General features: G+C 36.9%; 1 protein-coding gene across 1 annotated transcript in view; it reads left to right on the top strand.

The window, feature by feature from the left end:
* The window catches only part of SHCBP1L (SHC binding and spindle associated 1 like), a 46,312-nt gene that overhangs the window by 11,580 nt on the left and 19,212 nt on the right, over window positions 1-15,520 (top strand). Inside the window, exons 5-6 of the mRNA XM_032607634.1 lie at window positions 44-262; window positions 9,835-9,940. Of these exons, the coding sequence (XP_032463525.1) occupies window positions 44-262; window positions 9,835-9,940 (325 nt within the window). The remainder of the gene's footprint in view (window positions 1-43; window positions 263-9,834; window positions 9,941-15,520) is intronic.

Here is a 15,520-nt window from a genome sequence, read left to right as displayed (position 1 = left end):
CATTATGTAAGATAAACATTGTAACTATACTCATACTTTTCAGGTGGTGTGATATACAAGATGGAACAATACCTGGTCCTATTGCACAACGTTTCAAAAAAACTTTGGAGAAGTATAAAAACAAGCGAATCGAGCTCATTGAGTATCAGAGCAACATTAAAGAAGATCCATCTGCAGCAGAGGCTGTTGAATGCTGGAAAAAGTACTATGAGATAGTAATGCTCTGTGGATTATTGAAAATGTGGGAAGATTTACGCCTCAGGTAATAATTTGTTCTATTTTAAATGGAAACAAAAAGATTGCATGGTCATTCTTTTATCATATCACTTGTCATATATGTTACCCTAATTGAAATAGATTATAAAAGTAGATGTCCAAAAAAAAAAAAAAAGTAGATGTCCAATTTATAAGCACAGGTGCAACTACCAATATTGGAAAATTATTTTTATATTAGCTGAATTCACTGAAATCAGTGTTTTGGGTTTTTTTGATGAAAAAAATCTCATAAATCTAGTCCTTTCCTTACCTTTCTTCTTTACCTTCTTAATTTTGGCCAAAGCATAAGAAAAGAGTAAGTAGATGTCATCTACATATAAAATGAAAAGTAGAGAGAGAGTTGACTAATTTGACTGCCTCATAATTTCTTTTCTAACCAAAATAAGTTTTTTTTGATGTTAAATAAAATAATGCAGATTTAACTGGCATCATTCTCCAGAATACTTCAAAATGTATTAAAATATTTTTACATTACTGTGCAGTAAAGTATATATTTCTGTCTTTGTTTGAAATAGAGGGGAAAGAGGAATTCTTGCTCATGACCCCAAAATTAATGGAAAATCTTGATTGGAGCCAAAGGACTTTTGGCTATTTCATACTAAGCTGTTAAGCTCCTTCCTTTGTGTTCCACCTTTACTCATTGTTTGCCTTAGGAATTCTGAGCCATATTTTACTTGTCTAACAATTAATTATTAGCCTAAATATTTTCTTATTCTATTTTCTTTCAAGTTTGACTTTTTTAAATTTTTATTTATTTATTTATTTTTTGCGGTACGCGGGCCTCTCACTGTTGTGGCCTCTCCCGTTGCGGAGCACAGGCTCCGGACTCAAAGGCTCAGCGGCCATGGCTCACAGGCCCAGCCGCTCCGCGGCATGTGGGATCTTCCCAGACCGGGGCACAAACCCGTGTCCCCTGCATCGGCAGGCAGACTCTCAACCACTGCGCCACCAGGGAAGCCCTCAAGTTTGACCTTTAAAAAAAAAAAAAAAATTACTTATTTGTTTATTTATTTGGTTGTGCCGGGTCTTAGTTGCGGCATGCGAACTCTTAGTTGTGGTGCGCATGTGGGATCTAGTTCCCTGACCAGGGATTGAACCCAGGCCCCTGCATTGGGAGTGTGGAGTCTCAACCACTGCACCACCAGGGAAGTCCCCAAGTTTGCCCTTTTTAAAAATCACTAAGAATCTCATTCTAGTGCCCATTTTTGATGTTTCATTGTTAGTGGGATTCCTGTGTAACAAAATCTTAGGATTACTTTGGGGAATCAGTATAGATAAGATTTTTGAAATCCACCTATCTAGAAATCCAGATTCAATGAAAGTTGAATTTTAATACAAGTTATCGTCACTAGACTTTATATTCTAATGGTATAGGGCAACACAGAGTCCTCTCATCTTAAAAGTTATAATCACAGAGAATCTTATTCCATGGGTGGTGGAGTGAGTTAATTGGTCAAACCTTTCCATAGGTAACAATTATAATATCTGGCAAAATATGTTAAAAGTCTTCAAATATTTTAAGGCACTATGAAATGACCAAAAGCATCAGGAACCAGAAAAGTTTATCCTTGGAATGGGTAAGAAATGGGAACTTGCGGCATTCTGGTCTGAGGGTCATCACCAGTTCTCATAGCCCAGGCAGCAAAAAAAATGGCATCTTACTGTTTCAAGATGACAAAGGACAGTGCTGGCAGAGCAGCTGGAAATTTAGTTGGGATAGCCTGAAAGTGAGAGAGCTGCAAAAGGAGTGAGACCCAAAATTTGAGCATAAACTCTGCTCAGATCCTTGGCTGTCCAGTAAACTTTGCTAGCAACAGCAGGGGAGAGAAATCAGGGAACTCTGCTAAATGAGGAAGTATAAGAGCGAAACATGGAAGGTGAGAGAACTGAGCAGAGATGTCAGCTGCTACATACCTCAAGGAAAACATTTTGCATTTTGAGGCCAGGCAAGTTAACTGCCTGCTAAAATACAAGACTAACAATCCTCAGAAGAACATAACACAGAGTTACCAGAGTATATTATCCAAAATCTCCAGTGTTCAACCCAAAATTAATAGATATGCAAAGAAACCAGAAATTTAGATCTATCCTCAGGAAAAAAAGAAGTTAATAGAATCTGATTTTGGGTGGGCCCAGATGTTAGATTTGTCAGACAAAGACTTCAAAGCAGCTGTTATAACTATATCAGAGAACTAAAGGAATGCATAAGTACACAGAGAATCTCAGCAGAGAAATGAAAACTATAAAATAGAACCAAGGATTTCCAGATTCATCTCTGACATGCAAAGAGCTCGTGAGCTATTAGTCCTATCCTTACAACAAGAAAAAAGCTGAACAAACTTGAAAATTACTTTCTTGGAACTATCAGAGAACTGAGGTCACAGGACAAACTGCCACCCTGAAATCTGGAGAAAGATAAGAGTCACAGCTAAGATCTGCTTACCTCGAACAGAATCCACTAGAGCCATAACTTGTAAAAGACTTAAATGGTAATTTTGATAGATTGCTGGAGGCTGAATGTTAAAGAGTATGAGAGAAACTCCTGGGGAGCTGCAGTTCTTATGGAGACCTCATACCTTTGTGGGGTTTAACCTCCAGGAGGAGTCTCACTAGGTTCTCAGGTGAAGAGCCAAGAAAGATCCCATTATGACTGTGGCAGGGTGAAGGGAAAAGTAACCATTGTGAAATATACCCCGAGCATTTTCCATAACAAAGATCTATTCTCCAGGGGAAGAGACTTTACCAGAGCTTTTTCCCACCTAGAGGAAGGGCATTTCCAGACTCTAGCCCCGTCTAGCCTTCTTGTCTGGGGAAAGAGCAGACTAAGAAACACTTGTGAGGGTTACAGTTTGGTGATATAGACTCAGTAAAAGCCTGAAAATCAATCATAAGAATATAGAACATTTCCTGTCTGCCGAAACTTAAAACCACACCAACAGGATTCCAGTATAATAACTGGATTATAGTTAAAAGACCTGTAAGACACAGACTCTTCCAAGAGTAGTTTTAAAGCAAGAGGAGGAGACAGAAATATGGAAAGGAGAGGAGACAGAAATAAGGAAACTACAGGAATTTGAAGCCTCTGACACCTAAAGCTACAACAAACAAACACAGGCTACCTCCTGGTTGGATTAATATAAAACCTCACACTAAAAGCCTATCTCCCTCACTTCCTATTAGCCAATACATCATGTGTGGGTTTCAACAAAAAATTATAAGATATGCTAAAAGGCAAGAAAAAACTAAGTCTGAAGAGGGAAAGCAAGCATCAGAACCAGACTCAAGTATGATTTTGGAATTAACCAAACAGGAAATTTAAAATAGCTATGATTGCGACTTCCGTGGCAGTCCAGTGGTTAGGACTGCGTGCTTCCACTGCAGGGGGCACAGGTTCAATCCCTGGTCAGGGAACTAAGATCCTGCATGCCGTGCAGTACAGCCAAAAAGAAAAAAAAAAAGCTATAATTAATTTGTTAAGGACTTTAATGGGAAAAAAGTACACAACCTGCAAGAACAGATGGCTAATGTAAGCAGAAGATGGAATCTGTAAGAACAAATTAAAAAATCATACTAAAAAAAAAAAAAAAAAAAATCATACTAGAAATCAAAGACACTGTAAATAGAAATGAAGAATACCTTTGAAGGGCTCACCAGTAGATGGGACACAACTGAGGAAAGAATCAGAAAGCTTGAAGATATGTCAATTGCATTGTCTCAAACTGAAATGCAAAGAGAAAAAATAATGAAAAAACAACAAAACATACAAAAACTGTGGAACAGTTTCAAAGAATGTAGCATATGTGTAATTGGAATACCAGAAGAGAAAAAGGAAATGCAGCAGAAAAAAAATTTAAATTAATAATGGTGAAAGGGCTTCCCTGGTGGTGCAGTGGTTGAGAGTCCGCCTGCCGATGCAAGGGACACGGGTTCACGCCCCAGTCCGGGAAGATCCCACATGCCACGGAGCGGCTAGGCCTGTGAGCCATGGCTGCTGAGCCTGTGCGTCCAGAGCCTGTGCTCCACAACGGGAGAGGCCACAGCAGTGAGAGGCCCGCGTACCGCAGGAAAAAAAAAAAAAAATAATGGTGAAAAATTTCCAAATTAAATGCAGACACCAAACCACAGATTCAGGAAGCTTAGAGAACTCCAAGCAGGATAAATACCCCAAAATTGTATAAATAGGCATATTATATTTAAACTGAAGAAAACCAAAGATAAAGAAAAAATCTTGAAAGAAGCCTAGGGGGGTAAGGAAACCCTAACTATAGGTGAACAAGAATGAGAAATTCAATGGGCTCCTTGTAAGAAATCATGTAAACAAGATGATAGTGGAGTGAAATATTCAGTGTTAAAAGAAAACCACCATCCTAGAATTCTATGTCTAGTGAAATTATCCTTCAAAAGTGAAGGGGAATAGCTTCCTTAGACCAAAAAAAAAAAAAGAAGAGCAAACTAACAAAAACCAAAGGAATTTGTCACCAGTAGATTGGCCTTGCAAGAAAGGCTAACGGAAGTTCTTCAGGGAGAAGAAAAATTATTAAAGGTCAGAAACTCAGATCTACTTATACAAAAGAAGAGCTTTGGAGGAGGAATAAATGAAGATTAAATCTTTTCTTTTTCTTATTCTCAATAGATCTCTATCAATCTAAAAGATAACTATTTAAAGTAATAGTAGTTATGATGGTATTGGGTGGTAATTGTTTATGGATTGGTTAAATAAGTGACAGTAATATCATAGGGATAGGAGGGAAAAAAATGGGAAAACTCTGTTAAAAGGTACCTGTACTATACATGAAGTAGTATAGTGTTATTTGATGGTGGACTTAGTTTAAAATGTATATTGCCATCTATAGGGCAAACACTAAAAAAACTTTTTAAAATAATTGATATGTTAAGAGGGAAGATAAAATGGAATTACTAAATGCTCAGCTAAAACTAGAGACAAAAAGGAGGTACAACAAATAGAAAACTGTTGCAAGTGTAGTAGATATTAATTTAATGATATCAATAATTTATTTTTAAAAATATTTATTTTTATTTATTTGGCTGTGCTGCGTCCTAGTTGTGGCACGCAGGATCTTTTTAGTTGTGGCACGTGGGGTCTTTAGTTGTGGCATGTGACCTCTTAGTTGCAGCGTGTGGGATCTAGTTCCCAGACCTGGCATTGAACCCAGGCCCCTGGCATTGGGAGCACGGAGTCTTAGCCACTGGATCACCAGGGAAGTCCCTCAATAATTACTTTAAATGTGAATGATCTAAATACATAAATCAAAAGATAAGAGATTGTCAAAGTGGATAAAAAGACAAGATTCAACCATATGTCATCTACAAGAAACCCACTTTAAACATAAAGGCTTAGAAATGTTCAAAGGAAAAGGTTAGAGAAAGATACTTCATGCTAACACAACCATTAAAAAGCTGGAGTAGCTATATTAATTTCAGACAAAGTAGGCTTTCAGAACCAGTAAAATTATCAGGAATTGCATAATGATAAATGGTTTGATTTTCCAAGAAGACATGACAATCCTTAATGTGTGTATACACCCAACAACAGAGAATCAAAGTATGTGAGGCAAAAACTGATAGAAATGCAAGGACAAATAGACAAATCCACTATTATAGTTGGAGACTTCAGCATCCCTTTTTCAGTAGTTGATAGATCAAGCAATAATAATAATAGATCTAGAGGAGAATTCCTCTTATTGAAAAAGAACATTACAAAAACTCTACAGCTAACATCATACTCACTGGTGAGAAACTATATGCTTTCCCTCTAGGAATAAGGCAAGAATATTTTCTCTTACACCTTTCACAAAAAATTAACTCACAGTGATCCGTAGACCTAAATGTAAACAAACTAAGACTTCTAGAATAAAACAGAAGAAAATCTATGTGACTTTGGGTTTGGCAATAAGTTTTTATATACAACACCAAAAGTATGATCCATGAGAGAAAAAGATGATGAATTAGACTTCATTAAAATGAAAAACTTCTGCTCTGTGAAAGACACTGTTAAGGGAATGAAAAGATTAGCCATAGATTTGGAGAAAATATTTGCAAAGCACATATCTTATAAAAGATTTGTATCTAGGGGAATTCCCTGGCAGTCCAGTGGTCAGGACTCTGCGCTTCCACTGCAGTGGGCACGAGTTTAATACCTGGTCAGGAACTAAGATCCTGCATGGCATGTGGTGTGGCCAAAAAAAAAAGAGACATATCTGATATACAGATAGATAGATATAGATAGATCTCTTAAAATTCATTCATAAGTAGCAAATAACCCAATTAAAAATGGGAAAAGGACTTAAACAGACACCTTACCAAAGAAAATATATAGATGGTAAATGGTAAATAAGCATATAAAAAGATGCTCGAGGGACTTCCCTGGTGGCGCAGTGGTTAAGAATCTGCCTGCAAATGCAGGGGACACAGGTTCAGTCCCTGGTCCGGGAAGATCCCACATGCCATGGAGCAACTAAGCCCGTGTGCCACAACTACTGGTCCTGCGCTCTAGAGCCTGTGAGCCACAAATACTGAGCCCGCGTGCCACAACTACTGAAGCTTGCGTGCCCAGAGCCCATGCTCCACAACAAGAGAAGCCACCATGATAAGCCCGCGCACCGCAGCAAAGAGTACACTCCGCTCGCTGCAACTAGAGAAAGCCCACACGCAGCAATGAAGACCCAACACAGCCAAAAATAAATAAATCAATAAATTTTAAAAAGATGCTCAACATCATTTGTCATTGGGGAATTACAAATTAAAATGAGATCTCATTATAACCTATTAGAATGGCTAAACAAACAAAACAAAGCAAAAACCTGACAATACCAATTGCTGACAAGGATGTGGAGCAATAGGAACGCTCATTATTTATGGGAATACAGAGTAGTATAGCCTCTTTTGAAGATGGTTTGATAGTTTCTTAAAAGCTAAACTTATTCAAACCATTGGTATTTACCCAAATAAGTTGAAAATATGAAAATATGAACAGAAATAAAAAGGATAATTAAGGAATAGTATGAGCAATTATATGCCAACACATTAGATAGCCTAGATCAAATGGACACAATCTACCAAAACTGACTCAAACAGAAACAGAAAATTTGAATGGACCTATAGCAAGTAGGGAGATTGAATTAGCAAATTTAAAAACTATCCACAAAGAAAAGCCAAGGACGAGATATCTTCACTGGTGAATTCTACCAAACATTTAAAGAATTAACACCAATTTTTTTTTTTTTTAACAAACTCTTCCAGAAAATAAAAAGAGAAGGGAACACCTCCCTAACTCATTCTATGAGGCCACTATCAATCACCCTGATACTAAAACTATAGAAAGACATAACAAGAAAACTACATAAACTATCCCGTATAAATATAGATGCAAAATCCTCAGTAATACTTTAACAAACTGAGTCTAGCAACATATAAAAAGAATCATACATTATGACAAGTGGAGTTTATCCCAGGAATGCAAGGTTGGTTTAAAATATGAAAATAAATCAATGTAATACACAATAAAACCATATTATCATCTCAATTGTTATAGAAAAATCATTTGACAAAATTCAACACTCTTTCACAACAAAAAATCTCAAAAAGCTTGGAATAGCATGGATCTTTCCCAACCTGTTTGAGACCATCTATGAAAAACCTATAATTAACATCATACTTACTGATGAAAGAATAGATATTTCCCTGCCTAAGATCAGGAACAAGACAAGTATGTCCGTTCTTGTATTCAATTGTACTAGAGTTTCTAGCCAGACCAGTAGGCAAGAAAAAGAAATAAAAGTCATCCAGATCAGAAAGGGAAAAGTAAAATTATCTGTACTTGCAGATGACATGCTTCTATGTAGAAAATCCTATAATGAAATACTGCTCTGCGCTATAAAGAAATAAATTGCTGATACACAAAATAACATGATGGATCTCAAAATAGTCTGACTGAAAAAAGCCAGATACAAGAGAGTACATAGCATATTCCATTTTAAAATTCCATTTAAAAATTCCAAGAAAGGGGGCTTCCCTGGTGGCGCAGTGGTTGAGAGTCCGCCTGCCGATGCAGGGGACACGGGTTCATGCCCCAGTCCGGGAAGATCCCACATGCCTGCCGCGAGGCGGCTGCGCCCGTGAGCCATGGCCGCTGAGCCTGCGCGTCCGGAGCCTGTGCTCCGCAACGGGAGAGGCCACAACAGTGAGAAGCCCCCGTACCGCAAAAAAAACACTTCCAAGAAAGGGAAATCTATGATAGAAAGCAGATCAGTGGTTTTCTGGGAGTGGGTGTGGAGGATTGACTGCAAAGATGCATGAAGGAACTTATCAGTGTGATGGGAATGTTCTATATCTTGATTATTATGATTGAGTTAAACGGGTGTTTACATTTGTGAAACCTCATAGAATGGTTCATTTAAAATGAGTGTCTGTGATGTAAATTATACCTTAATAAAGGTATAATTTTAAAAATCACATATACCTTTAATTTCAAAACTAGGATTGTATGAGAAACTACTTATTTCCTGCATGTAAGATGCTTTACTCTTTGAGCAACTACTAATTAGCTATACAGTGAAAAAAATATATGAGTATTTCTCTCAAAATCAAAACCAATTGCTTAAATAGGTATAAAAATGCTGAATGGGTTTGATTTTGAAATGTTAAATGAAACTTTTGCTTTGAAGGACATTGCTAGTATCTTAAAATTCAAAATTTAATAATTGGTGTCATAAATTCTTAGAAACAGTTTTCTGAAATTTTAAGCTTTACAAAAATATTAACAATTGAAATATAAGCTGAAAAATATTGGTATTAATGCTGCATCCCATTAGCATCAAGCAATAATCAAAGTGCTGCAGAGAACCCAAAAGATTACACCTAAGGAGACTATTGGTAAATATGTTGAAAAAGGAGTATCCCTCTTGGCTGACAGTAACGGTAAAAGTTATACTCAATTTTTTTTTCCTTTCTTTCTTTTGATGACATTTAAATGATTGATAGGAAACAGGAACTGTAAAGAAAAGCAGAAAGAAGAGAAAGAGTGCTGAACATCAAACAGTTAAAAAGCAATGAAGAGGGAAGCTAGAATTGTTCTGCTGGGAGGCCAGCAGCCAACTATATCTATGGAGAACTTAACCTTTGAAACAAAAACACTCTGTTAAATGAACATAGTATCTCAAATTAGGCATGTCCCAAAACATTCTTATACCTCAGTATCACAGACAACCTATCGCTGCTTCAAGTGTCTACAATTCAGAGGATTATGAAAGTACGATCAAGAAAATTTCTACTGTATTGAAAAGTTGAGATGATTGTAGTGGGTTGCACGCAGATTTTCATTAAAATGAAAAGATTTTAGAATTCAAAGCTTTAAACACTCAGTTATCTAAAATATTTCAATTGTTGCATTGCTCTCAAGTTGCTCATTGCTCTCAAGAAGCTTAAAATTAGTGAAACCTATTTCTCAAAGATGCTTAGTACCAAGTTTTAATTTTCTAAGTAGGTATATGTTGTCTTTTTCATGTTAATTTAATCATAAATAAATGTTTTCAACTTCAGAGTTCATGGGCCTTTCTTTCCAAGAATTCTGAGGCGTAGGAAAGGAAAAAGAGACTTTGGAAAGACTATAACACATATCGTAGCAAAAGTGATGACTACTGACATGGTAAGAAATACACTATTATTATTTGTTCATTTATATAGCTCCATATAATCAGAAAAGAAGCTCTTTGAAGGTTGGATTCTTATCTGACAGTAATGCCTTATTTCCTCCATTACGTCCAGCTCAGAGATTGGCAATTAATAGGTACTAAATAAATATATGTCAGCAACTATTTACAGAGTACTAGTCTTGTTGCCAGGTGCTATGCTAGTAGCTATGGGAGACAAATATGAGAAATATTGCATTTGAGGGAGATACAGTTTTGAACCAGACCCACAGTCTTGCTTCTTCCATACATTTGACAAGTTTGAATTATGGTGGAGATATGGACAAGTAAATAGGCTATTACAATTACAACACAAAATGATAAATGCTATGATAGGAGTATGTACAGAAGGCATATAAGATGGGTACATAAGCCAGAGTTAGGAATTCTGGCAGTGCTGGCTGGAAGAAATCACCAGATGAAACCTGAAGGATGAGTGTAAATTTAACCAGCCAAAGAGGGGAAAGTGTTCTAAGTCAGAGTAAATATTTCTATCTCATTTGCTCTCTCAGCATTTCACAGCTCTCTCCTTGGAATACTCTTTTTCACTGTCTTCTGTTACAATACTTTGCTGGTTTCAGTCTGTCTAGTTTTTTTTATCCTTCTGTCCTCTAAATGCTTGGAACTTATCTTTTTTCTGCACTATAATATCCCTAAGTGATTTATCTGATCTCTTCCCATGACTTCAGTTATATACACTGATAATCTAAAATGTGCATCCACAGCCCACATTTTCGTTCTGAGCCCCAAACCTATATGTCTAGCTGCCTATTACTCATCACCCCTTGATTACCTCATGAGTACTTCAACTCACATGTCCACAATTAAATTCATGATCTTATCCATTGACTTGTTTATATACTAGAGTTCTCTGTTTCAGTAAATGGCTCCACTATCTACCCAGTTGTTAATTACAATCTTCTGAGAGTTAGCCTAATCCTATCCCTCATCACCTTCATGTACCCTCTTTTATTCCTCATTAATACCATATCCTGGTGTACACCATGTTGTTTCAGAGAGCTACTGCACATCCTTTAGGTCTCAATTTAAATGTCATTTCCGTAGAAAAAGGCTTTCTCAACCTTCCAGAATACATTTTACTACATATTCCCATGTACCCTGCACTTTCTCTTATTGGCACTTTTCCTTATCATGACTGTATTAAATACTTTTGTGGCTATCTATTGCATGTCTGTCTCTTTTACTAGAATATGAGCTTCTTGAGAGCAAGGGGTGTATGTTTACCATTCATCCAATCACCTAGCATGATGCTTAGCACGAGGTAGGTGCTGAGCAGTTTTTGTTGAATTAGCAAATGAGTGCGTGTTTGACAAGAGAGTATGGGGTATATGTGAAGAACTAAAAGAAGTCCAGCAAGGATGGTGTTTAATTCCTAGGAGGAGAGTGGTTAGAGATAAAGCTGGACTATTAGACTGGTCTTATCTGCTATTCTACCCATTTTTATTATTTTCAACAAAATTTAACTTTACTTTGATTTGCTTATTAGATCAGATTTTCAATAACATTCATTATTCCACCAATTATATTTGTAAACATCTTTTAAAACATCATTGTAAAGTAAGGTATAGATTTTGCTTTTATCTCCAGCCTTTTAAAATATTTTTATTTATCTTTCTTTTTGTTTTTAAATCTGTTTTTGGCTTCATTTTCCTATATGGCAGTAAGAAATTTACTTGATTTTTATTCAGTGCTTTGCAACCCTTTCTTCATTTGTGTAAGTAAATATCCATGAACTTCAGAGGACAGGATAATGAGAGGAAGGCTACTCTGAGAAGGCAGTATCATCAACTTCCACTTTGCTTGGATCTTTGATTTTAGATTTACCTTTGAGGTTGACAAAAAATTTTAATTTGACGGTAGTTGCAGCTATGTACATAAGCCTTTAACAATTTTCTCAACTTTGAAGATTCTTTACTTGGTGTTTTTCCTCCTCTATACTCTCTCCTTAAACAGTTTTATCCATGCCCACCATCTTTATGCTGGTGATCTTCACAAGTAGTATAGCGAAAAGGCATGGACTTTGTAGTCAGGTAAATAGCCTGTCTTGGGCAAGCTGCCTAACCTCTGAACCTCAATTTCTATTTGCAGAGTGCTTTAAAAAGAGAAAAAACTGTGTACTGTTCTGATGAGGATGATGATCTCTGGAGCCAAACTGCCTGGATTCAGATTCTGGCTTTGGCACTTACTACTTATGTGATTTTCAACAAGTTATTTGCCCATTTGTGCTTTAGTCCCTCATTTGTAAAATGGGGATAATACCTTATTTCCTTATTTATAGAGCTATAAGTGTTCCTTATTTATAGAGCTACGAAGATTAAATGAGTTCATATATGTGATGTGCTTAGAATAATGGCCAGCACATAGTAAGTACTAAATAAACATTTTATTACTGCTATTACGGCTACCACCACCACTGACACCTTATAGGGTTTTTTGAGAATGAAATGAGATGCTATGTATAAAATACCTAGCAGTGTCTGGCACACAGTGGTTTTTCAGTAATTTCATTCCCTTTTCTCTTTTCCTTCTTGCTTGTATTCTTTGCTGACCAACATTACTACAAGTTCTTCTCAGCATCTTTACCTTATGTCTCACTAACATACAACAATCCTAAATTTGAACTTATCAATTTTTAAAAATTTTTTGAATTTTATTTTATTTATTTTTTTATACAGCAGGTTCTTATTAGTCATCAATTTTATACACATCAGCGTATACATGTCAATCCCAATCACCCAATTCAGCACACCACCATCCCCATCCCCCCATGGCCTTCCCCCCTTGGTGTCCATACGTATGTTCTCTACATTTGTGTCTCAACTTCTGCCCTGCAAACTGGTTCATCTGTACCATTTTTCTAGGTTCCACATACATGCGTTAATATACATTTGTTTTTCTCTTTCTGACTTACTTCACTCTGTATGACAGTCTCTAGATCCATCCACATCTCAACAAATGACTCAATTTCATTTCTTTTTATGGCTGAGTATTATTCCATTGTATATATGTACCACATCTTCTTCATCCATTCGTCTATCGATGGGCATTTAGGTTGTTTCCATGACCTGGCTATTGTAAATAGTGCTGCAATGAACATTGGGGGGCATGTGTCTTTTTGAATTATGGTTTTCCCTGGGTATATGCCCAGTAGTGGGATTGCTGGATCATATGGTAAGTCTATATTTAGGTTTTTTTGTTTGTTTGTTTGTTTGTTTTTGCGGTACGCGGGCCTCTCCCTGCTGTGGCCTCTCCCGCTGCGGAGCACAGGCTCTGGACGCGCAGGCTCAGCGGCCATGGCTCACGGGCCTAGCTGCTCCGCGGCATGTGGGATCTTCCCGGAAAGGGGTACGAACCCGTGTCCCCTGCATTGGCAGGTGGACTCTCAACTGCTGTGCCACCAGGGAAACCCTCTATATTTAGTTTTTTAAGAAACCTCCATACTGTTCTCCATAGTTGCTGTGTCAGTTTGCATTCCCACCAACAGTGCAAGAGGGTCCCCTTTTCTCCACACCCTCTCCAGCATTTGTTGTTTGTAGATGCCCATTCTAACTGGTGTGAGGTGATACCTCATTGTAGTTTTGATTTGCATTTCTCTTATGATTAGTGATGTTGAGCAGCTTTTCATGTGCTTCTTGGCCATCCGTATGCCTTCTTTGCAGAAATGTCTATGTAGGTCTTCTGCCCATTTTTGGATTGGGTTGTTTGTTTCTTTAATATTGAACTGCATGAGCCGTTTATATATTTTGGAGATTAATCCTTTGTTCGTTGATTCGTTTGCAAATATTTTCTCCCATTCTGAGAGTTGTCTTTTCATCTTGTTTATGGTTTCCTTTGCTGTGCAAAAGCTTTTAAGTTTAATTAGGACTCATTTGTTTATTTTCGTTTTTATTTCCATTACTCTAGGAGGTGGGTCAAAAAAGATCTTGCTGTGATTTATGTCAAAGAGTGTTCTTCCTATGTTTTCCTCTAAGAGTTTTATAGTGTCCGGTCTTACATTTAGGTCTCGAATCCATTTTGAGTTTACTTTTGTGTATGGTGTTAGGGAGTGTTCTAATTTCATTCTTTTACATGTAGCTGTCCAGTTTTCCCAGCACCACTTACTGAAGGTACTGTCTTTTCTCCACTGTGTATCCTCGCCTCCTTTGTCATACATTAGTTGACCATAGGTCCGTGGGTTCTCTGGGCTTTCTATCTTGTTCCATTGATCTATATCTCTGTTTTTGTGCCAGTACCATATTGTCTTGATTACTGGAGCTTTGTAGTATAGTCTGAAGTCGGGGAGCCTAATTCCTGCAACTCTGTTTTTCTTTCTCACGATTGCTTTGGCTATTCGGGGTCTTTTGTGCCTTCATACAAATTTTAAGAGTTTTCGTTCTAGTTCTGTTTAAACTACCACTGGTAATTTGATAGGGATTGCATTGAATCTGTAGATTGCTTTGGGTAGTATAGTCATTTTCACAATATTGATTCTTCCAATCCAAGAACATGGTATATCTCTCCATCTGTTTGTGTCATCTTTGATTTCTTTCATCAGTGTCTTATAATTTTCTGAGTACAGGTCTTTTACCTCCTTAGGTAGGTTTATTCCTGGGTATTTTATTCCTTTTGTTGCAATGGTGAATGGGATTGTTTCCTTAATTTCTCTTTCTGATCTTTCATTATTTGTGTATAGGAATGCAAGAGATTTCTGTGCATTAATTTTGTATCCTGCAACTTTACCAAATTCATTGAAGAGCTCTAGTAGTTTTCTGGTGGCATCTTTAAGATTATCTATTTTTAGTATCATGTCATCGGCAAACAGTCACAGCTCTACTTCTTCTTTTCCAATTTGTATTCCTTTCATTTCTTTTTCTTCTCTGATTGCCTTGGCTAGGACTTCCAAAACTATGTTGAATAATAGTGGTGAGAGTGGGCATCCTTGTTTTGTATGTGATCAGAGGAAATGCTTTCAGTTTTTCACCATTGAGAATGATGTTTGCTCTGGGTTAGTCGTATATGGCCTTTATTACGTTGAGGTAGGTTCCCTCTATGCCCCCTTTTGGAGAGTTTTTATCATAAATGGGTGTTGAATTTTGTCAAAAGTATTTTCTACATCTATTGAGATGATCATATGGTTTTTATTCTTCAGTTTGTTAATATGGTATATCACATTGATTGATTTACATATACTGAAGAATCCTTGCATCCCTGGGATAAATCCCACTTGATCGTGGTGTATGATCCTTTTAATGTGTTTTTGGATTCTGTTTGTTAGTATTTTGCTGATGATTTTTGCATCTATATCCATCAGTGATATTGGTCTGTAATTTTCTTTTTTTGTAGTATCTTTGTCTGGTTTTGGTGTCAGGGTAATTGTGGCCTTGTAGAATGAGTTTGGGAGTGTTCCTTCCTCCGCAATTTTTTGGAAGAGTTTGAGAAGGTTGGGTGTTAGCTCTTCTCTAAATGGTTGATAGAATTTGCCTGTGAAGCCATCTGGTCCTGGACTTTTGTTTGTTGGAAGATTTTTAATAACACTT

This window comes from Phocoena sinus, chromosome 1 (assembly GCF_008692025.1).
Source record: "Phocoena sinus isolate mPhoSin1 chromosome 1, mPhoSin1.pri, whole genome shotgun sequence".
NCBI lineage: Eukaryota > Metazoa > Chordata > Mammalia > Artiodactyla > Phocoenidae > Phocoena > Phocoena sinus.
Note: the sequence above shows the minus strand (reverse complement) of the source record. Positions and strands in the feature narration are given on the sequence as shown.